Source organism: Python bivittatus, unplaced genomic scaffold (genome assembly GCF_059951505.1).
Source record: "Python bivittatus isolate LINGU-HERP-01145 unplaced genomic scaffold, Pbiv_v1 ctg000140_np1212, whole genome shotgun sequence".
NCBI lineage: Eukaryota > Metazoa > Chordata > Lepidosauria > Squamata > Pythonidae > Python > Python bivittatus.
Window position 1 is genome coordinate 2,056,266 of NW_028277043.1, and position 26,309 is coordinate 2,082,574.

General features: G+C 45.6%; 1 protein-coding gene across 1 annotated transcript in view; it reads left to right on the plus strand.

The window, feature by feature from the left end:
• Window positions 1–7,780: 7,780 nt before the first annotated feature.
• The window catches only part of RGMA (repulsive guidance molecule BMP co-receptor a), a 30,874-nt gene continuing 12,345 nt past the window's right edge, over window positions 7,781–26,309 (plus strand). Inside the window, exon 1 of the mRNA XM_088136430.1 lies at window positions 7,781–8,124. Within this exon, the coding sequence (XP_087992556.1) occupies window positions 8,043–8,124 (82 nt within the window). The 5' untranslated portion in view covers window positions 7,781–8,042. The remainder of the gene's footprint in view (window positions 8,125–26,309) is intronic.

The window sequence follows — 26,309 nt, forward strand, 5'->3', positions numbered from 1 at the left end:
GAGTAAGGTTTCTGTCTGATGCTTGGTGGGAGCCACCCCTTCCCTGGATTCAGAATGGTGTTACTTGTGAGTAGGCATGCACACAGCAGGCGGTAAGGCTAGGACCCTCAGCGCCTTTAAGAAAGAGACCCCTTTGTCCGTTCCCCTTTGCATGTTCCCTCGGAAGTCCATCACGATTTACTTCTGAGTAGATCTGCAGAGAGTTGTAAGCAGCACACCCTGCCGGAGTGGGTGGGGGGAGCTGTCATATCTCCGACTAAGCCAAGATTGTACAAACCACATGAGGAAGGTGTGAAGGCAGCTAGAGGTGACAGGTTGCAACTAACCTCAACACAGGTCCAAAATTAAGGTGCCTTTTCCCTCCTGGCTGAAATCGTGGTCTCCCTTTGGCTCCTCTGAGAAAACAAATGGCTCCATGATCTTGTTACCAAGGACCTAGGGTGGAATCTCTCTCTCTGACACAGTCTCCTGCCCCTGGGTTGGGTTCACACAATGCCCTAGACTAGGCTAAAATGGGCTCACTGTATTGGGGGAATCCAAGTGCTCTTTGAAGCATGCAGACTAGGCCATCGTATTGTACCAAAATCTCTGTTCAGGCATTGTTTGTTATAGGAATCCAGCAAGAGCATTTTGTTGACCTGGGTTGAGTATGTTGTATGAACCTTGCTAGTGTCGAGCCAGCCAATTCATACCAATCCACCATTTTTGCCACTGCAAAAGATGATAGATAGATGATAGGTGGGCAGGTGGATGGATGGATGGATGGATGGTCTCATTTCTCCAATAATGAGCTGTCATAAAACTGGTCTGGGAATCAGTTTTTGTCAGAGATGCAAAGGGAGCAGACAGTTAACCAGAAAAAGCGTGAAATGCATTGTAAGAATTGCTGTAAACAGTTGCTGTAAATAATAGTAGTAGTAGTAGTAGTAGTAGTAGTAATAATAATAATAATAATAATAATAATAATAATAATACACCATCGGCATTGACAAAATCACCATCAGTCCATTTCAAAAGTCAGCTTTGTTTGGAACAGCTTACATCCCACGGTGATACCCTTAACACCATCAAACAACATCTGCCTATCCCAGGTCCTTGGGAAGGGCTCGAGAGGTGGACAAAAATGCCAGATCCAGCCTCAACATCAGGCTGACTGTGCAACCAACAAAAATAATAGTCATTATATTTCAATCGTTGGCCAACAAGTAATAATACAGTAATAGCTTTTCAAATATTCTTGCAGGTTCACATACATTCACAACAAGCCTCAAATGCTTAACCATTTTGCTGCTGACTAAGCCAAAATTGGCTGGGTTGCCACCCCCCCACCCAACACACACAAACTGCATTCTGGGTTGGTGTGGTGTGAAGCCGGTGCCTTTCTATAGCGAATACTTACAAGGGTTTGAACCTTGGTGTGTTTCGTTGGAGAAAGGAAGATCTGTTTTTAAATTCTAAGGCTCCAGTCCTCTATATCTTCCTTCCTTATGTTCCCTTAAGCCTCCCTCAGAATCTTCTGCAGAAGAAATTTCCCAGCAATGAGGGAATAATAGTTATTTCTAGGTGGGCAGGTGAGTACTCTGCACATGTTTAGGTGTGCACTGCACATTGTTATTTCAAGATGGATTCTTTTTTTTTTTTTTTAATAAAAGTGCTGCTAAAAGAGAGGAATATCTTTAAAGATGGGGCAGACATATTTGCACCCACTAGTTGATCCACTTAGCCGTTTTCCTTTTTAACAAACTCATTGCCGTGTACCAGAGGCTAGCTGGGGCGGAAACTAACCATCTCAGAATCAGTATCTAGATTAAGCTGTTGGTGCAACTTGCTCGCACTCTGCACATCACTGTTTAATGTGTCATGGGGGCATGGCCGAAGGATAACTGAGTGGGAAACAAGTTCAACATGGGGGGGGGGGAATCCCTTCCTCCCAAGTTGCTTACACCACTGAGGCATCTATGAAATTATGAAGTTTTTCCATAGATGTGTACGCACCCACCCATCAACATGCTGGCTGTATTCATACAACACTCCTAACCTTGTTCCTGGATTAACCTGCTTTTTGAACCATCCATTGAATCATTAATTAAACTAGCCAGTTTCACACAAACTGCTAAGATACCCATAGACAGAAACACACACAAAAGCCCTCATCACACTTTACATTAGCCAAGTTTAATGGTTATGTGAATGCATCCACCAGGTTCACCCGACCCAGCTAAACGTTGTGCTTCATGAACGCAGCACCAAGGAGTTGCCTTAAATAAAACATATACCGAATAAACACAAGATTAAGAACAGATTAAAACGAAATTCCTTTTTTCCCCCTCTCTGTATTTCATTTGTTTTATGTAATACCTATTGTATAGAACAAATGACATGCAGAGGGAAAATAAAAGCATTGGCCGAAACCTTACTCCTGCTGTGTTTTGACAAATTGGAAGAGTTAAAAAAAGAAAATGCAGTGCAAAGTTCAAATCACGGGATGGGCACGTAACCAGCTGCTCATGTTGTAGAAGGATGGAAACCAGATGGGAAGGGTAGAGTTTTTCAGAGAAACTGTTAGCTGACAAACCCAGCGAGCAATCCAAATGTAAGGTTGCCAACTGATCAGAGAGGACAATAAAATACAGCCTGGCTCATTCCTCCATCTTGCACGCCAAGCGACTTCCAGATGTGCTGGAACTACAACCCCCAGAATTCTCAGCTAGTGGGGGAAGATGGGTTTGCAAGATGGAGCTCAGGGTGTCCTCTGCAAGGAAGAAGGAAGAACCATTTTATAAAACAAAGAGACCTGAGCAAAACAAAATATGGAGGCCAGGATCTGTATCCGATGTATTTTAAGATGCTCCAAACAGAGCAGGATGGTGATGTCAGCCCTGTTAGGCCTCCTTTGAATCTGGTACTGAAAGATAGAGCATCTCCAGCCTTGGAGGTTCCATTTTGTGGTCCCAATGCCACTGTCCAACTTATCAGACACCAGTAATACAGTATTTCATCTTTCATTCAGATAGCAATCTTTCATCTTCACCGGGGAGGGCTATTGCAATTTCTTCACTAAGCTCATTTGTTTGTTGTTAAAGAGGAGTGTGTCGGTGTGTTTGTGAGTCTAATGTTTGTGGTGCTCAGGCCAAAGCTGAACGTTTGCTTTTGTTTGTGGTCGCTTCTCAACTGTGGCCAGTTGAAACGATTGCCCACCAAGGTGGAATTGTTCCCCCCAAATTGAGATTTTAATGGGAAACTTGGAAACAGGCGTAACATCCTGCGGTTTAAGGAGGCATTTATTTATTCTAAATATACAGTTCTCTCTCCCCCCCCCATGCCAAACACCCCCCCCCCCACGCTCCAGGGAGAACAGCGCCATCTACTGTGGTCAGTGCAGCTCGCTCTGTCCTTAAATGGAAGGGAGAGACCCACGTTACGCCCCTTGCCTGCGTTTTTTGAGGCTGGGGGAAATAAAAATCCCGTATCGTGATTTGAAGCAGGCATGTAGACCCCACGTCAAAAAATACTTATTGGATTAAAGAAACAAAACTTATTCAGATTTTTTTAAAAGACCTATTTTGATTGTTTGCTTATTTTTTTTACATCGCAAAACAGGATCAGTGATTAAAAAAAAAGTTGCATAGGGCATTGCGTGAGATGGATGGCTATATAAAGGCAATCAATCAATCAATCAATCACTCCTCCAACCGGTGCTCTGTGGATGTCTTGAGACTGCAACTCCCAGCATGCTAAGCAACATGCTTACTGGGATTTTATACTGTAGACCAGTGTTGTCCAAACTTGGCCACTTTAAGATGAGTGGACTTCAACTCCCAGAATTCCCCAGCCAGCCAGAATTCTACACTGCTGTAGACAGACCCACCATATCTGGAAGAGGTCCACTGGAGTGCGCTGGCTGGAAATTTGGGGCCCGCCGCCCCAACGTCTCTGGAAGGCGTTATCAAATGATGTGGGTTCAAATCTCACAGAGCCTTTAAATGGCCATCTGTAGGTGCATCGTTCAGATAAAGTTCTACTGATGGGGAGGGTCTCCAACATTTCGACCTAATGCACCACATATTGGATTACCTCGGATCAATCATCTTTCCATCCAATTAAACCTACCTTGCAAGCTTGTTAGCGGGACAGAACCTCCTGACTGATGGGTGTCTGCAAGGGGTGGTCAAAAAAGTCAAGACTGTGGCCACAATGGTGCAATCAAAGCTTTGTTTTTTATCTGGGTGGCACACTAGACCGTAGCGGGCAACATGCTAGACTGGGCTCAGATATGGGAGCAGAACCAATATGTGAGTTGCAGGAATCTGTTTGTTGTCTTTGCATGCTGTGTGACTCAGTCTGTCACCTTAAGGCAGTGTTGTCCAAACTTGGCCACTTTAAGATGAGTAGACTTCAACTCCCAGAATTCCCCAGCCAGCATGGGTGGCTGGGGAATTCTGGGCGTTGAAGTCCACTCATCTTAAAGTGGCCAAGTTTGGACAACACTGCCTTAAGCCATTGGATGGTTTAATGACTTGGGCATTGCATGTTAGGGGAACTTAGGAATTGTGTGTTGTTAAACAGGATTCAGGGTTCAGCATGTTGTGTGAATCCAGCCGCTGCATATGCCACTTCTAAAGGAACATAAAATGTCCAGGCAATTAATAAAAGAAGCTAGCATTCATGACAGTTCTTCAGTCAGATGTTAATTACGGTGCAGATGTTAGGATTTTTCCTGGCACACCATAAAACCATTAAACCAGCATCTGCACAACCAAGCTGCGTGTGATGGGATTTGTAGTCGCTCATGCAGAGGGACTGAATTAGCAATTTGACTTGACTGAGCAGCTTTTAAGAGTGCCCTTGGCTCCAAAGCACTTTCGTTGCAGGGTGGCACCCAGCCAACAGAAGGGATAAACGATGCTTAGATTCAGCTGAAGGACTAGTTCCCCTCCCATCTGGAAATGGCATCGAGGTCCAATACACAGGAGCGGATCAGACTGGGCTTTTATTCCAATCAGTTGGCCACTGTAATCTCTAGATCCCTTTTGCTTCAACACTCTGAATCTAACGACCTTTTTGCTTTTAAATTGGTGAATGCTGTCCTGCAGGTGGACCGTTTGGCCAAAGGGGATCAGTCGGCTTAAAACAGGGGCAGGCAACTTTCGGGTTTCCCAAGCCCCTTCCCCCAACTGAGAATGAAGAGGGGAGCAGAAAGAAGGAACAAGGGGGCATCAGAGAGAAAGGGAGCCTCCCCCCACCCCACTTGCCTCATCCTATCCACCCTATGGGCCCTGGAAATTAAAGCTGAGGGCACATGGCCCCGGACCCAAACAAGGTTGCCCACTTTAGACTTAAAAGTGTTTTATTCTGCCAAAAGCCGACAGGCCACCTTGAGTGTTCAAATGAATACAGAGCCAGGACAGAAATCAAATAAATTCAAACCCAAATAAATAACATTGTGAGAGAGTTTTTGCTATTTCCAAGTGGGGTGGGAGGTAAATCCCTGAATGGCAACCTATTTGTTTGACAAGGAAAGCTGGGATCAATTTCCCATCCTCGACCCCGATCTCGGCTTTCAGAAGGGGGAGGTCACAATGCCCGGGCTCCATTCGCTTACTGTCCCTGAGTTCCTGACTTTGCCCTTTTTCTAGGTTCACACAATCCCTTGTCCCTCAAGGCTAAGCAGGGAAGCTGTTGGGGCTGGCAGGGCAGAAGAGGGCAGAGCAGGCAAAGCCCCAGGCAAACCAAAGGAGCTGAAAACTGTTGGCCAAATGGTCTTTTCTGCGGGTCGGGTGACCCCAGACTTGATGCGTTCAGGCAAGTGAGTTTTGCACCCTTCTGGGCCCAAGTGCAGATTAGGGCCAATGGTTTCTTAGAGGATGCAGCTGAAATTCGTGAAATGGGGGGAGGGAGGGAGGGGGGGCGTTGCTTGGGAATCGATCTCTGAGCCAGTGAAGGATGGGCTGCTCCCTGCTGAGATCAAAATAGACAGTGGCCGGTTCCCAGCTCCCCCCCCCCCCCCCCGTGACTGGTCTGGAAGAAGCCCCGCAATGTGTGAAGTTTACATCTCAGCCTTGTGACGAAGGGTTTCCTGCAGGAGGCAAGAGCGAAAAACGCCATCTGCCAAGTTGTGCCTGCAAGAGTTGTGCATACAAGGCAGCCTTTGTTCAGTCGCAAAGTCTCTCGCTCGGCCCCATAGAGAGGCCGAGCCATTGCTATGGCACATGTGGGGGCCCTTCTGGCGTGGGCAACTGCCTAAAGAGAGCTGGGGCTGGGGGAGGCCAGTCCCGCTTAGCTCTCGCCTGATTCCCCCCACCCCGACCGCCACTTCCTGGCGTGTTCAACAGAACATTCTGCAAGGAAAAAACCCCTTTTTTGCCTGTGGCAGGACCCCTTTTCAAAACTGGAGCACAGCAACCTTGCCAAATTCTCTTCTGAATTGGATTGGGGGGGGGGGGGGCGACAGCCAGGATAGGAATTGCCTGGACACTTTTATATATTTATTTGTTTGTTTGTTTGTTTGTTTAGCAGATTTATATAGCCGCCCATCTCACAAATGATTCTGGGCTGCATACAAAACCTAGTAACAATAAAAACCATAAAACACTCAAACTGAAATGAAAGAGAAAACAGGAAAACAAAAAAAACCAAGATTGCAGGAGAACAACTTTTCCTAAACTTCTCCCAGGGAAGGAGAAAGGCTGCAATGATGTTCCAATGGCAGGAGAGGGAATGGACTAGTGCAAGACAGGCCGTTCATGCACACTCCTAAGAAAGCCCAGCAGCCCAATGCTTCACCCGTGGGAATTCCTCCACAATTTATCCATCCTTTGAAAGAACTTCTACAGCAAGATGGAAGTTTGCACACTTAAGCCGGTTACTGAGTCAACCTCTTTTCTGGGTCTGCACAATAAACTATCCACAGGGGATAGATTTCTACAACATCCTAAGACACACACACACACCACCAGAGAGACAAAACCCAAACCAAGGTTAAAACTAACCAAACTTCATGCTCGGTGCAGGTTCAGCTACTGGTGAAATATGTTATGTGAGCACAGACTTAATTGGAACCTCCTTGTTCAAATACCCAAGAGGAGGAGGTGGGGGGGGGGGTAGGAAGAGATGTAAAACAGTCCCAATTACAATGGGAGCTCAGAGAGATCTGATGAAGCCTGGCCCCAACCTATAACCTACAACCTCTTGATCCTTGCATGTATTTTCCAGATACCTCCAAAAAGCAATGTCCCACCAGCTTCTCCTGGCGTGCACGCGTGTGTGTTTGTGTGTGTGTGTATGTATGTATGTGTATATATTAATGTGAGAGCTCTTATTGGGAGAATTAATGGAACCTCCAGTGCCAGGAGTGGCCTCTCTGAACAACAAAGGGCAGAAGGTTACAGAAGCTTCCGAGCTTTGCTTGCCAGCTCCTCCGAGACCCTGCCGGGGAAGAGAATCCTGGGCCACAGGGTTCTTCTCTTCCCCTCCTAACACCCGTCTGCGTTCAGTTTTGCTGGAAAGGGCTCAGGAGAGGCGGAGGAACCGCCAACGGCTGGCGGCCAGGTCTGGCTCCGCCGCCTCAGCCTTCACTCGCCCTCCTCCGGAGCGGCTCTCCAAGCTGGCGCGGCTGGCATCCAGCTGCAAGCCTCGCTTCCGGCCTCTGGCGCGATTGGCTGCCACCCGGCCCCCGCCCGGCCCATGCAGGCGGGACTCTGGCTTCTGAGTAGGCACGCCAAGCGAGCACGAAGGCTCGTTGGAAGGCGGTTGGGGTGATTGACGGCTGGGGCTGTTTGCGGGGGGGGGGGGCATTCCTGCAGGCTGGCTGCGGCTGAAGTTCTCTGCGCCACCGGGCGCTCGAGATTTTGACTGCTGCTCCGTTTTCTCTGTGTGCGCTTCTGCTGATCCCGTTTTCTTCTCTCCTTCCGTGCCTCTTCCTCTTCCTCCTCCTCCTGCTGCAACTGCTCCCTTCTCCCTCTCCCTTCGCCCCGTCTCCCTTTCTCCTGGAAAACCACTCTTCTTATAGGGAGAGGATAGTGGTTAGAGCTGAAGCTGGATGGATGGTTATGGGGAAAGGGGCAAGCGCGAAAGCCCTCGGACTGATCCCGTTCCTCTTCGCCTGGCTCTGCATCTTCCCCGCAGGTAAGGAGCACAGCCCCCCCCTTTGTTTGTTTTTGTTTCTGTTTTTCTCGCTTTAAAACTTCCCTTGGAAAAGATGTGCTTGCAAAACCCAGTTCCAGCTCCCCTTTCCGACTGGCTGTCCGCCCAGGGCCTCGTCCTTCAGCCTTTGGCCGCGTGCTGGAAAACATCGGAGGGAGCCGGGTCGTTTAGACCCAGCCGGATGCCCCCTTTCGGTGCCCGTTGTTTTTTTTTTTTTTAAATGCCTCCCGTGTTCCTTCGCCCGGCCTTTGTCTCTACCCCCAAGACGGAGGACCTTCAAGGATGTCTCCTTTGCGAGAGAGAGAGGCGGAAAGAAAGCTCGATGTCGAAGAGCCAAGTTCGAAGTAGCCTCTGGATATCTGAAGCCTAGGCTGGGAGCGAACGCTGTCTGTGGGGGGGTGCCTCGAGCCCCCACGGCCTGGCTTACCCATTTGGGAAATCAGAGCAGCGGGCTGGTTGGCTGCACGTCTTTCCTTCGCGGTGGGAAAGTCTCCCACCAACTCTTCTGAGATGGACCCGTTGAGGGGCGTCTGAAAGGGCTTTGCGAGATGGACGATCCATGGGTTGCCCCAGTCTTGCCTTAAATGCGGGGTTTAGGAATAGCTTCTCGGCATAGTTCGGAGTGCTCGTTTTTGACCTAGGGATCCCTAAATGGTCGGGAGCCAGCAGGGATCCTAAAGATCGCCTTCCGCCGAGAATTGGCTTCTCCTTTAAGATCTCTTCCCAGGGTCCTTATGCCTCTTCCCCGAGAGAGCTTCGCGGAGAGACTCTCTCTGAGAGAGGTCCATCGGGGCCCCGCTTCGTTTAAAATGGGCTGGTTGCGGTTCAGCCCTCTTGACTTGAGTCATTTTCAAAAGTTGCAGCCTGCTCGCCGTTTCCAAAGATGCCCTCTCTCGTTCTTCGTTCAGGATCTCGGGTTAGAATTCTCAGATTGGTTTAAGATGTTCAAAGGGGAACGTCGCGTTCTGGAAATAAATGCGCGCCCGTCGCCCGTCGCTTTTACTTAATTGATTAAGGCTTGCATCTCTGAAATAAGTTATGATTTTATTATGGGGGGGGAGGAAGATGGCGCCGATGAGCTGACAGCCCAATCCACTTGCTCCGTCCTTCATTTTACTCTATTTTTCTTCGCAATTTTTTTTTTGGGGGGGGCGGGAGGGAAACAGACAAGGGACGTACATTTTGACACCCCCTTTTTTGGGGAGGGGGGAAAAATTGGAGGACTATGTCGGCCGATGGATTTCTTCGGCTGTAACCTGCTCTGTGCTGTGAGCTCTTGTTCCGCGCTTAGCAAAATTGCCAGATGTTGATCTACTTAATATTTCAAAGCCCAAAGAAGGAGGGCGGGGGGCGGCTGCTGAAAAAATACAGACACTGACAATGTTTTGATCTCTTCTCTTGATTCCCTCTTCTTTGCATCCTCCCCCCCCCCCCCAAAATTGCCCCATTCTTATTTATTTGCATGCTTTTCTTCGCACAGTTCCAGACCGATTCCTGCTTTCGGCTAACTTCAGTTTGACTACCAGAACCCCACTTTCTTCTTCTTCTTCTTCTTCTTCTCTTCTTCTTCTTCTTCTTCTTCTTCTTCTTCTTCTTCTTCTTCTTCTTCTTCTTCTTCTTCTTCTTCTTCTTCTTCTTCTTCTTCTTCTTCTTCTTCTTCTTCTTCTTCTTCTTCTTCTTCTTCTTCCTTTCCTCCTCCTCCTCCCCCCCCCCCCGCCCAGCCCACAGTTTGTTTTTACGATGTCGGAAAAGGAGTGAATTTTCAGAATCGCAGCTGAAAAACGCCATCTGTTTCCAATGAATTCCCCCACTGCTTTTTCACAGTGTTTCTGGCAGATCCTTCTTTGCAAATTCCTACATGCTTGTTTTCGTTGGGGGAGGGGAGCGTAACTTCACACTGGCGGAGTTGTTCCTTCCAAAACTCTCCAATTTCGTGGCCGCTGGGCTTCCCCCCTCCCCACCGTTTACTCCGGGCGGTGGGGGGAGGAACAGGAGAAATGGGTAATGCATGAGGTGTAATTTGTCTGTTGATACAGGCTGCCGAGTGACATTTTTGCAAAACTCCTCCCCCCCCCTTTGCTGAGGTGTGAAATGATGACTGCAAGGGGAGCATTTTTTATTAGAAACAAAGACCATAAAGTAACGCCTGTGTATGTCTTGCTTGAGCATGCAAACACAATAATAATAATAATAATAATAATAATAATAATAATAATAATAATAATAATAATAATAATAAAACAACAACATAAAACAAAACAAAAAGCTAAGTAACAACAGCAACAGCAACATCCATTGTTGTTTCCTAACTTTCACAGTTCGCTGCAAATCTGATGAAATGGGGAGGGGGGCAAATATCCTTTGGGGAATAACCACAGTCTTGGGTACCTTAAACCAATCCCCTCCATGCCCATTTACTGGGAAGGTGCTATGCGGTCTAAGCAAATACAAAATTCTTTCCTCGTGAAATATGCCAGACTCTTGATCACCCTGCAAGAAGGAACTTGATTTTCAATCTGGGGTGTGTTTCTGCATCTATTTCCTTCTTCTCAACCTGAGCAGCCCAAATATGAATGAATAATAAGAGTGTTGGGGTGGGGTGGGGTGAGGGTGCTTACAAAGTATTCTGGGGCTTTGTGGGATTTTTTATGGTGGAGGGAGGGAGAGGAACAACCAAGAGCTTTAAGGCCTAGATGACATAATGTAGACCTTAGTTGCCTGGCTCCAAATTCTCCCCAATTCATCTTGGTTGTAATCTCTTTTGGAGAGTGTTAAATACTGTAAAAGGGCTTTTCTGGCACAGGATAAACTTGTGCCTTTATTTCCTCCTAGGGCCAGCAGACTCATGCTCATACAGTATTTTCCTTGGGGTTAACGGCCTTCTCTCCTAGCTTCAGATAGCTGGAGGTTCTGTTCACCTACTCTTGTGTTCCTAGACCTCTTCTCTACTTTTATGAAGTTATTTAATCTCTTTTTAAAGCCTCATAAGTCTGCGGCCTTCCACACATCTTGTGGCAGCTAATGCCCTCAGATGTACAGGAAAGCGATGAGAATTTGCAAAAGCTTACGCTGTAATAAATCAGTTTGTCCCTAAGGAGCTGCAGGGCTGAATTCACACTCTAGTGAAGGAGCCCCCTTATATCTTTGCAACACTGCTGTAAGCATTTTTTTTTAAGTCACTTAGCTTTTCCTTGTAGGAGTATAATGGTAGTGATTTCCAAATAAATATGCTGTAGATTCTATTGCACCATTGTGCCTCGATCCTATCCACATTCTTTATTGGTATCCTAACAGAAAGATTTTTCAGTCCAGTTGGCCAAATTTGGTCTCCAAATAATCTGCAGGAAGCCAATTGCAATAGGGGTTTGGGCCAGGACAGAAAAGACAACGGTCAAGACAAGACTTCTAGTTCCATGTCAACTGAATTACAATTGAATTCCTGTAAATACAATTATTCCCCATGTATTTTACTCATGCTTCCCTTCAGTCACATTTGGTGGGAACCTGGGTGGTCCTGGGGCTTTGGAAGGACTGCACTCAAGCATTTGGGGCAACTTTGGGGTTTTAGGTTGACAGTTCTAGCCTACAGAGTCCAAAGGACACAAGGACACAAAAGATCTGGGTGCCAGGAGCTGAATGCTGCTTTTGATGGGCTTAGCAAGGTACTTTCTCATGTTCTTCAAGTATGGTTTAAAGGCTAGAGCAGGGCATCCTTTTCAAAATACCTTCTCTTCTCCCTTTCAAGTCTGCAAGTTTGCCTCCAAGCAAATTCATTTGCCTTGGTTTGCCTCCAAGCAAATTCATTTCTCTCAACCTAATTTTGTTAAAATGGAACAAAGCTCCCAATTTTTTCAGAACTGCTTGGGAATGGTACAGAAAGCCTGGGTCCCCTTCTTAATATGAAGCTCATCTATCAGCTTGTTGCTCATGTTGGATCTGGCACCAAGAAGTGCCCTTTTGGCTGGATTTTGGATCTTCAGGGTCCGATAGGAAGCCAAGGAAAAGATGCTGTTGATTGTAAGGACAAGGTGGCCAAGCTAACAGACTTAGCTAGAGTCACTTACTGGGTTCAAATGTTGCTTTAGCCATGAAGACTAAGAAAGGGTAGTGTGTCTTCTATCCTGGTTTTGTTGCCAGAGATAAGCTGTATCAAGTTCAGGTAGGGAATAGGTTATAGGCTCAATCATATCCAGTCCCTAAATGATAGAAAGAGGCAAGTTTTACTCTCCCTTGGCCTTGCTTCTAAGCAGTCACAAGAAACTCTTGGAGCAAACCAACCAATGTTCACCACAATTTGGTTGGAGTTACCTGTTTGTGTATTTGTTATGTTTAACAATATTGTTAAGCTGCCGAATCCATATAGGCTCTGGGCGGCATACAGTGTTGCAGGAAGACTCAAAACAGTTACAGTAATAACAAACAACTAACTACAATGATACCAAAATTCATGGCCAAAAGCCTACTGGAGTAGCATTGATTTAATTTGCATCCCCAAGTTAGGAGGGTTGGGGCTGCCTGTTCTGGGAGTAAGGAGATCTGTTAAGTGGGGCCACCACAAAGGAGCTCTGCCACCTGACCCACCCCCCATGAACCTCAGAGGGCCCTTTCTAGATGTCCAAACCAGATGGGCAGATTACTTGATCAGAAAACTTGGGTTGAAAGAAACAGTGCTAATAATAAATAAGGTAGAGTTTGGCCCCCTTAGAAGCCTGCACTGCTGTGATTATTTATCTATCTATCTATCTATCTATCTATCTATCTATCTATCTATCTATCAATCAATCAAATTTATATTACCACCCAACTCCCCCACAAGGAGGGACTCTGGGTGGTTCACAACCCAACAATTTAAAACCAATAAAAACATAAATAATACAGCATAAAATACAATTATTAAATATGATAAAATCCGTCATACTGGATTTTACCATCTGGTTTGGAGAAACTTCAAAATATGGCCTCTTGAAAGTCCGAATGTTGGTCTCAAGAAAGTTCAAAGGCCTCTTGCTGGCTGTCAGGTTTTCCATGGATGATTCTCCAGCAACGTTTGCAAAAAGAATAATGTGTCAGGAAGTTTCTTCAGAGGTTTTCTGCCCACAACTCCAAGTCAGCCATCCCTATTTTGAGGCCCTCTAAATGTAGTGGAACAACGACTTTCAGATTTCTCAACTAGTGTGGCCAGTTCTGGGAATCATCATCTAACATATCTGAAGGTGAGCTAATTGAGGAATAATGTGCTAATATGACCAAGATGTGAGTTTAATCCCTGTCTGCCGGGGGGGGGCGGAGAGAGGGGGTTATCAGATAAATTGATAACAGTTTTGTATCTGAACTGCCTTGGCAAAAGATATGTCTTCAGGTAGCAAATTATAACTGAAAAAAGGAGAGGGAGATAACATGCTATTTCTAAGTGGCTTACCAGAGTCCTCCTAGGCCAATGACTCTGCAAACCGAGGATGGGGCAGCTGTTTTAACTCTAGATATCTTCTGGGTAAATGCTGTGGAATGGTAGATGTCAACATCTGGTAGCTCAGAAGTGTTAACTTAAAATTAGCCTTTCTTAGTCTGAGACTGTGAAAGAAGGTAGACCTGGCCTTGGGAATGGGGAGAAATGAGCAACACATTAAGGGGGGAGTTTCAAAACTCTGTTCTAAGAAAAAAAGAAACCATGGGGAAGAAACTCAAAACAACCCCAGCTTGCTTTTGTTTGGTATAAGATAGAGTAAAGAGAAACTCTGGTAGGCTTTCAAGATTCTGTTCTTCTACCCTACAACAATAAAGAACATTCCTGGAATCACTGCTGTGCCTGTTTCTTGACCTGGCGTACTTCAAAGGCCTAGCAGCTATGTTCCAGATGGATTGGAACAACCAAGCCTATATTTCCACTCCCATTGGCTGGGAGTGTTGGAAATTCTGGTCCCAGTATATCTGAAGGGTGCCAGATTGAGAAAGCTGCTATAAATCATGATAAGGTACATGGACATTCTGTAATCAAAGGTGGTAAAGTTTTGAACATCAGATTCTGGAGTCAGCAACCAAGGGAAACCATCTGCCTTGAGTTCTACTTGTGAGTTTCCCTGTGGCATCACGTTGGATGCTTTCAGATGCAAGAAGAGAGATCTTGGATTGGGTCCAGTGAGAGATCTGCAGGGGTCAAGAATCCGTAGAGAAGAAGGTTTAGGATCAAATATTTCTAAATAACGTAGCACAATTCCATTTTCAGATACAAGTGCTTGAGAAGAAAAATGTTAAAGTAGGGATCTTTATCTAGGGATTTTCTGCTCCTGGTACTTTATGCAACTGATGCAGCTTCCCTGTTAGCAAACAGCTACAACAAATTTAACATTTTAGTATATGAAGTATATTATACCAATAATAATAGCTTTCATCCAAGGACTAACCAGGTCTGCCCCTTCTCAGCTTTTCAAGGTCAGCAAAAGGAAACTGGGTTTGAACATGAATGAAGCCTGTAATGTTATGCATGGGTTGAAGAATGTGCAACGGAGAAGAATATGCTGTTGTGGTGTTGCAATTTGCATGGTTTCAAAAGAGGATAGAGAAGTTCATGGGGGATTGGCTATTACTCCTGATGGCCACTTGCCACCTCCAGGAACAGTAGTTATTCCTTCACTGAATCTTTCTTCAATATAGGTAAGCTAGCATAAGGGATTTAGATTGTTGTGTTCATGCAACACACTAAACTGTAAAATAAATGTGCAAAGGAGATTTTCATAATGCACAGTTGTGGTCCAGTGTGTTATGAGAACATACAAAGTTCCGGTTTTTACTGCAGAATAATAGAAAAATATAGTTGGGTACGCAACTCAATACGCTTAACCTTGTTACTGAATTTTGTCTATGTATAAGATGTACGAACAGTTTCATTCCGAAGCTGTAGGCAGTATACAAAACCAAAATAACTAGTCTGAATTAACTAATCTTTCTATTGATACAGATCCTTAAACATAGCTTTTAGTTTTACCTTGCTTTATAGATTTCTGCTAGTGCAAGTAGTCCTCAACTTATGACATTCGTTCAGCAACCATTCACAATCTGGGTGTGGGGCAACTGGCTGCATTTACAACCAGTTGCAGTGCCCCGCAATCACATGATTGCCATTTGTGACCAGAAAGTCAATGGGGAAGCTGGCAGGGAAGGTTGCAAGTCTCTGGGATAAGTCTCCCCCACCCACGCACCCTCCCCATGTGCTCCTATGTGCTCGTGCTGCACTGGCCGCTCACGCAGTCTCCCCAACCCTCACCACGCTTCTGTTGCATCCCTGCATACCCTCCCCAAGCTTTGCTGCACCTTCCTCGCACCCTTGTGCACCCCTTCATGCCCTCTCCCACCCAGCAGCAGCCACTTACCTGCCTGCCAGCCTGCTTGCAAGCCATCCGGGTCTTGCAATTTCCTGCCACCTTCCCCACTGACCTGGTCGTGGGAAGCTGGCAGGAAGTTGCCTCGGCTAACAACCATGGGATTCGGTTAATGACAGCAACTGGGTCTGCAAGGATTGGGAATATTTGGGAATTTCTGCAGAACACCCACAGATGAGGTCAAAATAGTTAAGTTGGTAGCATAAGTGCATCATCAAAGCCCCACCCCCTTTCTCCGCTGGTCATCACCCCAAATCTTCTGCCATACTGCTTTTGAAGCACTGATGCTCTTCAAAATCTAATCTTCTTCCTTTGGAGAACATCTACGATATTCTCCAAAGGAAGCAAAACTCTACCTTTGGCCGGAGTTGAGATAAATATCAAGATTGCTATATTTTCAATGGCAAACATGCAAAGCAAAGGTTCTGAGAGAGCTACAGATGCAAGAGGGTTGAGCTGGGGAGAACTTGGATGCTCCAAAGTTTGAGGGAAGCAAGTGTGTGCGTTGGGCGGACTGGAGGATTCCAGACTGGAATTACTGGCTAGAAGGACCAAGTGGTTTTTGAGACCTGGAAGAGAATCACCCGGCAGATCTGATGCGTGTGGGCAAGTTTTTGGGAGGGGAAGCATAAGAAACCAGAGTAATTGGAAGGGTGTTGCAAAATTAGGGCTGGGAAGGGAAATTGACCTCTCCATCGGGTTTGGTTGCCCAGCAACAGAACTTATCATGCCCATCTCTATAATAAATGCGGCGGTCCCTTTTCCTTTCAGGAGGGTTGGAAGTTGCTTGTAAAACGTTTTAAAGAGCTCTGCAACCTGCAATTGTCAAATTTTGTAATTACGATGGCAATCCCACAACAGAGCTCTTTTGCTTTTGTTTCTCCTTTAATAAGCTGCCGTAATCATCACGGGTACTTGAGTGAGCCTTAACAAGGGCGGTGTGTTTTATTTGTTTTGTTTTGCTTTGTTTTGTAGCAGCTCAGGAAACAACCCCAAAGACGGCACGTTCTCAGCCGTGAGGATGAGAGCCAAGCTTGTGGGGTTGGCAGTGGCTGGGCATTTGGGAGCTTTTCCTTAATAAAGCCATAGATTTACTGGCACAAAAAGGTGAAAGATGCTTCCCGTGAAGGCATCCATGTCTGCAGGGCATGGTCAAAAATGGCAAGATGGTGGCCACCACAGTGCAACTGGAGCTCCATCTGTGTTTTTTGTGTGTGAGTCAGTGTGCATTGCACATAAAAACAGGCAGAGCTCTCTTGACTTTTACACCATACCCTGGAGGGGCCAGGCAACCAGGAATGGTTGCATTGTTCCAGGAATAAGAAGTGAGAAACTCTCAAACTGAGCCACAGAAGAAACCAACCAAGGTTAAGACTAACTAAGCTGAACTGAATACAGTGCAAATACAGCCACTAAGTTTTTGACTGGTCTGCTGAAGCATTTTGTGTAGATACCCCAAACCCATCTTCCCTTTCCTACAATCCCTTTTTCTTCTCCCAAATATACTTGTCTTTTCCTCCTCCAACACTATTTCTTCCTCACAAGCAAGACTCCGGGGAAGAGACAAAATGGTCTTGTGAGAAGTTGGATTTGATCACTTGCAGAAGGATTTTGAAATTGGTCTTAAGCTGAAGTAGCTTGCGGTTCCTCACCAAGGTCTGCCTATTTAATTCTTAAAATCTGCCAATCTTTAGCCACTGTTGAGTTGCAGTGTATGCTAGTGACCACAATGCCTTCTTTGTCCCCAGCTTCTGATGGCTGGAGATGATGGGAGATGTAGTCCAAGAAATCTAGAAGAGTCTAGCTTGGGAAGGCCTGCTAAGTAGCTCCTTTGTTCAAGTCACATGAAGAACTATTCAGGTCAACTGGAATGGGTTCAGAGAAGGACGGGGAAAGGCCTTGACTTTAAACATGGCCTATCAGGGGAGATTGAAAGAACTGGGCATATTTAGGACTGAGAAAAAAAAATTTGGAGCAAGCATTGTAGTAGCATTTTATGACAAAAAGCATGCTCCACAGAAGAAAGTTAAGACCCGTCAGTTCTCATTCTACAGTGCAGGATGTGGAATAATGGATTTAATTTACAGGAAGATAGATTCCAATTAAAGGTTAGAAAAAACTTGCTAATTGTAAGAGCAGTTTCACGGAGATGCTCACAACCCAGAGAGCCAGTGGACTCCCTTTAATAGACAGCCCTCTGTCAGAATGCTTTAATATGGAGCCTGTACCAGCCAAGGGGGTGGACTGAGCAACTGAGTGGTCCCTACCAAATTTATGATGCTAAGAGAAGAGAACAAATTTAGAAGATGAAACTCACTGTCACTTTTGTGGCACTTCAGTGGCCAAGGCTTAACCAGCATATTAAAGAGCTAATGGTTGCATTCGAACAAGGTACAAAGCGTAGCTTTTTACCTTGATTAGCTTTTTTTTAAAACGGGTTGGCAAGTTAACTTTGTGATTCAATGCATTGTGCAAATCCCAGAAAACAAGTTGATGCAGGGACCAGACTACCCGTGTTCTGGAAGCCTAGCAAGTGGGTTAGTCACTGTGTGAAGGAAGTTGTCCTCTGTGTTCTGCCGATCAGAGTCACCCAACAGAACGATTTGGCCCAGAAGGACAAAAGCTTTGCCCCGCAAATCTACAGCAGTCCCTGCCCTGAGAATGAACAAAGATGGCTAACTTAGCTTTAAAATGGTCTTGAACAAAACCACAGAGAAGGAAGCTTCAGACAGTCATGGTGGCACTAGAAAGTCCTGTGTTTCTCATATGGGACATTTCTGGAAATCTTTGTGATGGGCTGGACCGTCATGCACTTGAAGAACTATTCAGGTCAACTGGAATGGGTTCAGAGAAGGACAGGGGAAAGGCCTTGACTTTAAACCTGGCCTATCAGGGGAGATTGCAACTGCCTGCTTTTCCATTTGGGTCATGGGAACCCACTATTGCACCTTAAAAATAATGGGCTATGCCTTGAACCAGTTACGTGAGCCTAGACATTGCTGGCTTTTTTTGATACAGGATGGTTTAACATATGAACTAGGTGAGCAGTCAGCCTCTTGTCTTGCTTATCGGCTTCCCAGGAGCATCAAATTAGTCGCTGTGAAGAACAGGATGCTGGTTTAGGAAGGACTCCTTGGGGTCTGATCCAGTGCCGGCTGCCACACCATTTCCTTCTGGTTGTGATGCTCGTGCTTGACGGAGGAGAAGCTATGGCTAAAAGAGAATCATAAGAAAAAAGAAGTCCCCAGCAGATGTATTTGTAGCTGCAACCCTTGATGCTAACTTGAAAGAAGAAACTTTTTAAAAAAATAGCCAGCTGACACCCAGTTGTTAAAGTTTTTCCCCTTTTCCTTTTTTTTCTTTTAATCCTTAATTTACGTGGGTTAATGGTGAGATGGCAAAACTGACTTGTTTGATTAAAGACAATAACTGTATTTATTAGTGGCTGAAAACTACAACAAAAAAAAAAACTTGTGATTTATGGTTTGATGATTAGAAAGGGTAGAATATGGAAAGAAGGGAGACATGATGTAACCTTAGAGAGGGAGGATAAAATAAAAATGCATTCATAGTTGCTGTAAAGAAGATCGGAAGCCACTTCATATATTTTTCCCCTTTCCTCTCTCTTTTCTGTCTCTTTTATTTATTTATCACTTTCATTTTACTTTCTTTTACTTTCCTTTTTCTTTAAATTTATATTGTTTTTATTCTGTAAATTTTTTTTTAATAAAAATTAATTAAAAAAAAAACCTGATGGGCAAGGCCGTTGAGTAAGAAATCGACTAGCCCTCTCAGGCCTTCTAAAAACTGAGTGATTGCTAAATGTCTCTCTTGCAAACCCCGCTGCCTCCAGATTAACCTTGGTCTCCTTTGCCTTCAGCTACATAGGTGGATCCTGCAATATTTCAACTCCTATAAAAATATCCCAGTTGCTGCATTCACACAACATGATCATCGCTAGGTGTGGGTTAACAAAATACAGTGGTAGTGTTACATGCCACACAGGGCTCAGACAGATAAATAGGGTTTCAGGCACCACCTACTGATAATGGCTGGGTTCCAACAACATGCCAGCTTATGTGGGTTAAGGGCAAGGCTGTTGAGTAAGAAATCGACTACCCCTCTCAGGCCTCGTGAAAACTGAGCGATTGCTAAATGTCTCTCTTGCAAACCCCGCTGCTTCCAGATTAACCTTGGTCTCCCTTGAGTTCAGAACCCTACTTTAACCTAGTTTCCATGTTCTGCAAATCCAGATGATGAGTGTCTACAGAGATTGAAGAAAGGGGGTTTAATAGTATGTGGAGGAACAGCCAAGGGGAGTTGGGATCTGTACATTCACAGCTCCATGGAATTGTCTAGAGAAATCCAAAGCGGATTCTGTTCATTGCTACCATCCATAAATTATATATCCATTTCTCTCTCTCTCTCCCTCAAAACATATGTTCCACTGTTTATAAAATCCATGAATTGAAGTGGCCTGCTTTCTGCTGTTGATTTCCACACCCTTCCCTGGAATTGACACCAGGGCCTGGGATGCAACAATATTTTGGCAGTCGCTCTGTTGTGTATTCAAGCTGTATTTAGAGTTATGTGCCCAGGGCTCTTTCCTATATGCCTTTGGATTTGTGTGTGTAAGAGGCCCAGTGAGCAAGAGGTGGTGTTTATGCCTTGCATGATCCAACGCCCGTGTTCCAACCAGGAAGTCTTCGGTGCCAGTGATATTTTTTTTTTAAACAATTGCAGCGTGCAGAGTCCTGTGAGAATCCCTGGAACAGGGCTGGCTCGCCCTGGCGTTCTGACTGATATGCAAGTGCTGTGGCGGAGTCTGTGCACACCTGTGTGAGAAAGAAGGTTTTGTTTAGCCCGGAAGGGAACAGCCTGTAGCGTGGGGGCCATGCGCAGTCCCCATATCACAGCTCCTGTTGCTCCCTCAGATCATGCTGCAGAAACTCAGCAGCAAAACAGTAAACTTTTGGTGGGACTTTAACTCTCCCCCCAAAAAGAACCCAAAGTCTTTAAAAGTTAATTTAACAAATCAAATGCAGTCCCCTCCCCAGACTGAGAAAGATTTGCCTGTTTCGAATTTACCTGTAAGGATCTAACTGCTGGGTGCTGTGTTACCCACAGAAGTTTATGGAGTCCAAGCGCCATGTTTGGGCTCTGACATTCCTGACTCTGCTTTCATAGAAAAGGAGGGTAGGAAACCATTTTGGGGGGGCGGGGGGAGGCATTTTCTGTTACTTTTTTGATGGGCAGGGCAGCAAACACAAGGTTGCTCTAGTACATGGCACTGAGTTTGTTGGGGTCTTTTAAAATAAACATTTATTTCTTATGCATCTAATCCATCCAAGAAAATAATAATAATAATAATTATAATAATAATAATTATTATTATTATTATTATTATTATTATTATTATTCCTCTGTAATTTTCACCTATATCAATAAAGGGCTTGGTGAGAGTTTATCAGGGGAAAATCAGTGTTCTTGTTGAAAAAAATTTTTTAAAGGAAGGCAAAACTGATTTTCTTTATATCAGGGGACCCAGATGGGCCTTCAGCTCCTCCCTGGTTTTTGTGGCCCCCAGGAATTATATCACTAAAAGATACAACTGATGGAAGTGGAGGACTCGGATATTTGGACCAAGTCTACTCCAGAACCTGAACCAGGCTTGTGAATTCTGCTCTGCCGAATGTCAGTGTCTGCGCAATGCTCCTTCTGTGGGGGTCAAAAACCGCTTGGCTAAGCCACAAAATAAGAGCAGTCAAAATCCATTTGGAATTTTTCCATTAGAAAAAGAATGATTTGCCAGGCACTTAGAACTTTCTTAAACTTTCTGGAATATCTTTCTTCCAATTTCAGCTGCTTTCCATTTCTCTTTTAGCCCTTGAGAATTGGAGTGGGGTGAGCAGAGGCTTGGGGGGGGGGGGAAACGTTACTTATGTGTTGGTCCCTAAGGGAGGGCCTTGTCTGGGTCTACGGTATAGAGAAAGATAGTTTTTCAAGACCACATTTATCATGTTGCTTGTTAGCAGCCCTTCTGCTCCAAAGATTTTGCAGTTTACCTTGAGCAATGCCCTTCCTTCGATTTCTCCAGGCAGGTCTACCAAAAGCCCACTCTGCTAATTCTGATGCATGGGTCTTCAGTTGTGCTCTCGATGGCAGGGGAGAAAGGGGACACCTTCCTCCCATGCTCGGGACCCTCACCCTGGTAACTCTATGGCTTTGGAAATGGATCAGCCTAGCTTTCTGCTTTCAATGAGGGAAACCCAGATGGTGCAGGCAGTGGGCAGAAGAGCAGTAGATGGTCAAACTAATTCTGCGTGACAGACAGATACTCCTTCGGTTTTCTTGAAAAATTCTTACGGGCAGATGTCATGCTTTTATTTCATTAGGAGAGCATGTAAATGTTCTCACTTTCCTTGGACAGTCCTTTCTGCAGCGATCTGTTCTTCCATTAAAACTCGGGGGCGGGGGGTCTTCAGGAGGAAACTCCTAACACTCAAAGTCATTGAGAAATTGTTGCAGAACTTTTCTTTCCCCTGGGGAAATTTGAAAAAGTCGTCGAACCCAATTTCTGCGCCTGAAAATTGGACGGAGAATTGAGAAGCTCTGCTGGTGTTTGACTCAACTGTTGCGCCCAGGTACGAAGCTCAGCCCCTTGCATTCCATAGTCAGTTTATTAATGCAGGATGCTCTTCGGATTCCATGCGTGCAAAACTCTTAAATGGCTTAATTTTATTTCACACGTCTTCATCATTCCCCTCCGGTTGCATTTCAAAAGGGCTTTGGGTAAAGAAACGTCTGCTTTGTTTTTCACCCCAGAAGCAGAACGGTTGGCTCAAAACAACACAGTTGATTGTTTTCTTCATCCAACCCTGAATTAACGTACAGGATTCCCTGTCACAGGATTGGGGTGACTGTCATAAATCAAAGTGGCTTTAGACAGATTTGTGAAATTCACTGTGGAGAAGGAAAGACACATCAGGGGGGATTAGCTGAGAGAGCAAAACGGCCAGATGCCTTTGCATCTCAGAATGCTGGAATTCAAGGGGAAGGCATTGCTGGTTTTCCGAAATGTTCAACTCTTTCCATTTCACTTTAAAAACAAAACAAAGCAAAAAACCCCAAACCAAAACACTCCTATATACCCTCAACAGAGCCTGGCTGGATTCACACAGCATACTAGGCTAGGCTAAATTGAGTTTGGATCATTTGTGGTTCAACATATGGTGACCACCCAGCATCGTCTTAGGGTGTTGGATGAGCCAGGCACCGTGTTAAGCTGTAAAACGGCTAATTTGGGCGTATATATATCAATGTAAAAGTTGTGCTTTATTGACCCACGTTGAGCACATTGAGTGAACTCAGCCTTTGTTTCTGAACACCGGCCTCTAGACTTGGATGAGTCATAATGCCTTGCCTCGGAAGATCTTCAGGGCGCCTTTGCAGTCCCTCTGCATTTTGGATCCGGTTGGGGGAGTCGGTTGGATGTCCTAGGATGGGCTGTGCATACTAGGAGCTTGGGAAAGTGCCTGGTCCACCCATTCCATCACTTTCCATCCTGGAACCCCAACTCAACCTGGCTTCCTACCTCTCCTCCTCCCCCACTTTTTTTTTTGGTTACACACAATAAAATCACCATTTTAGGAATGCTGGCTCTATTTTCCTCCACTCACGCCTCTTCCCCCGCTCTTGCCAATGAAACCTGACCCGATCCCTTTGCACAGGATGGGAAATTTATGGGTCTCCTGCTTTCTTTCCTCTTCTTCCTTTTTTTTCTCTTTGCCGGCTACCCTTGGCGGGTCAGCTTCCATTGTCTCCAGTGTTTCAGAGCTGTTGTTTCAGGGATCTTTGCCTCTGCTGTGACTCTCCCTTAGTTCTTTACGAGATCTCTGCCCCCTTCTTTTGTGCTGCCAGAGGGATGGGATGCTCAGGTCTTCTTTGGCTGCTGTTCACAGGTCAAAGGGCCAGCAACTGGATGGCTTCTAGAAAGCAGCAAGTCCTTTTCAGCCCAGAGTGACCAGAACAGGGTGGGAGGTGGGCTACCTTTCTTCAGCTCCAGCTCCCCATTCAAAGGCAGGCGTGTCCACCACCCTCGTGAGGTTGGATTGGGGCTGTGAAGCTCCCTAGTGGTTTGGCTGATGATGTTTATCAGAGATAAGTCACAACACGCTGCAAAACTGATTTCCTGTGCTGCCATAAAGTGCTGCAGCTTAGCAAATCATGTTATGGCTTGAAGAGATCAGCTGGTTGTAACAGAAAGGACCACATGTCTGTTAAGCTGGACTCATGTGTGGGGTGAACTCAGCCACATCTGAAGGCAGATGGCCATGGCTCTTGGGGCAAAGGAAAACCAGAGTTTACGTGTAAATGGGTGTTTGGGCATTGGGCACCTAGCACATGAGCCTTGATGTTGCAACTAACCTCTTACAGCATCTCTTGCTCTTGCCCACGCTGGCTGGGGACACTGGGAGGTATAGTCAGAGATTTGGAGGTATGCATGTTGTGCGTCAGCATTTTCTCTTCTGTGAATAGATAGAGCATAATTGGGGCTAGTGGAATGCCGGGGTGTCTGGGTGTGGGTGGGTCAAAAAAGTCAAGATGGCAGCCACAACCGTGTGATTGAAGCCCCGCCCCCTTTACATGTTGCTTGCACAATGGCAGCCATCTTGACTCTTCTTCGTGGATGCCTCTGGTGGAGTATGTTAAGGATGACTTAACCTCCATGGAAAAGGAAGACTGTGGATGCTCTGTGATCCAAAGAATACTCTGCACTCAGAAAATACAAATTCTGGGACTTGCCTGGCATTTATGCTCATTGAGGACACTGGTATAACTTTCCTTGGCATCGTTCTGCCAATTCTGCTGCATCGTTTCTTCTGGCTTTATTGACGGTTAGCCAACGGTCCCCCCAGAAACCTGCTTAGCCAACTTGCAGATCTCAGCAAGGATCGTCCGCTCAATGTGGGGTTAGTATGGTTCACGCAAAAAAGCCACTAAGCCACAGTACGATTCCTTTGCTGTCCATATAGATGTCTTGTGAACTCAGTGGTTTGCTAAACGGATGCCTTGGCGTGTTGTGTGAATGCAGCTACTTGTGGCTCATTCAATGAGCCACTTCGAAATACAGTGTTTGGTGCCAATGTGGGCAGATTGTCAGATCAACCAAAAGGACTAGAATCTGGTGGCTCTTAAGAAAATTAAATGAATGAGAGCTGAAATGCTCAAGAGCTTTTCTACCTCATTTTCTGTATCAGTTTTATTTTTCATGGGGTGGGGGCTGTGCAGAATTGCATCCTATATATAAACACTTTTGCTTTGCTTGCAAATAACAGACAATTATTTGGGGAAATGCCGGGCCCAGGACAGACTCGGCTGCCCCCCCCCGATGTTCTCCCCCTTTTTCTGTTAATTTTCCAAGCAGCAGACGCAAGGCAGCTTGCTCCTATGCTAAGTCATCCATGGCTGAAACCCAAATGCATTTCTGAGTCGATGGAAAATGGATTATGCAGAATTGAACAAACAGAGTGCCTTGGCTTCTGTTCAAATGTGTTCCTCCAGAGCTGTGCCAGCCCTGCCTGCTGTCAGAAGTATTTGGCTAGGATTTTTTTTTTTTTTTGGAGGGGGGGAGCTCAGATGCTAGGGAGGGAAGTGCAGTGTGTCTTTTTCAGCATGATTTCAGGACAGGATGCTCCAGATAAAGCTTTCAGATTTATTAACAGCCCAACGAGTGTTGAACAAATGCCAAAGCGATCCTTTTCTTTGCCTCTTAGTTAAAAAGAGGGATGTTTCAAATGTAGAAATCACTGCAGCTGGTTGTGCAACGGACCTGTCCTTCTGGCGAGGCACCAGATCTCTCATTTACACTCCATAACCCTCACAAAGTTGATAGACTCACCAATTTGGAGATCTAGGTAGATGTGCTTAACAATCTGGTGGGATTCTAAATTGGTCTGTGGGAGAACACTAGAGGCCCACCTGGTGAGGGACAAGTGATTTGTCTCTTGCAGAGATAAGATTCAAATCAGGAGCTGTAGTGGAGAAAATAAATCTAACAAAATGGAGACTGCACCCTTCCCCCTCCCCTTGTCTTTTGGAGATGACCAGGTTCAAACCCAGTTCATCTCTGCCTAATCCTATCAGACCCAAATTGACCTTCCCTGCCCCAGAAAAAGCTCCCCAGCCCCCTTGCACTCCCATCAAACCGAATAATAGAAGCTCCTCACCAGCTCACGGTACAGCCCAAGGGCAGCCCTTGCAAGTGCAACATAGAGAAGTCCCACTCCTCCATCAGCTGATGACCATCTTCCACCCATGTTCTGTCCTCCATCAGCTGATGGAGACCATCCATGTTCCATCCTCTATCAGCTGATGGAGGCCATTCATGTTCCATCCTCCATCAGCTGATGACCTCAACATTCCATCTCTTTAACAATGGACTTCTTCAGCTCTGCTGCCCTCCTCAAAGGCCCATTTTGCCTAACAATAGAACTCCCCCCAGGTACATGGACCTGCCTAACTTCCCCAAACTGGCCAGTAAACCAGATCCGTAGGATTTCCCGCTTTGTAGCCCTCAACTTCTATAAAAAATCCTTGCTTTCCTATTGTTCAAGGTCCCTCTTACTTGTAAAGCAGGCACCCAACAATTATTGCAATAGACACAGTTCTTCTCCAAGTTGTGCTCCTTCTTCAGACTGAATCCATGACAGGGGCTTCCAGATTTGTAACTCAGGCAACAAATCTGTAAAGGTAAAATTTCTCTCCAGTGGACCTCAAATCCAGAGGGCT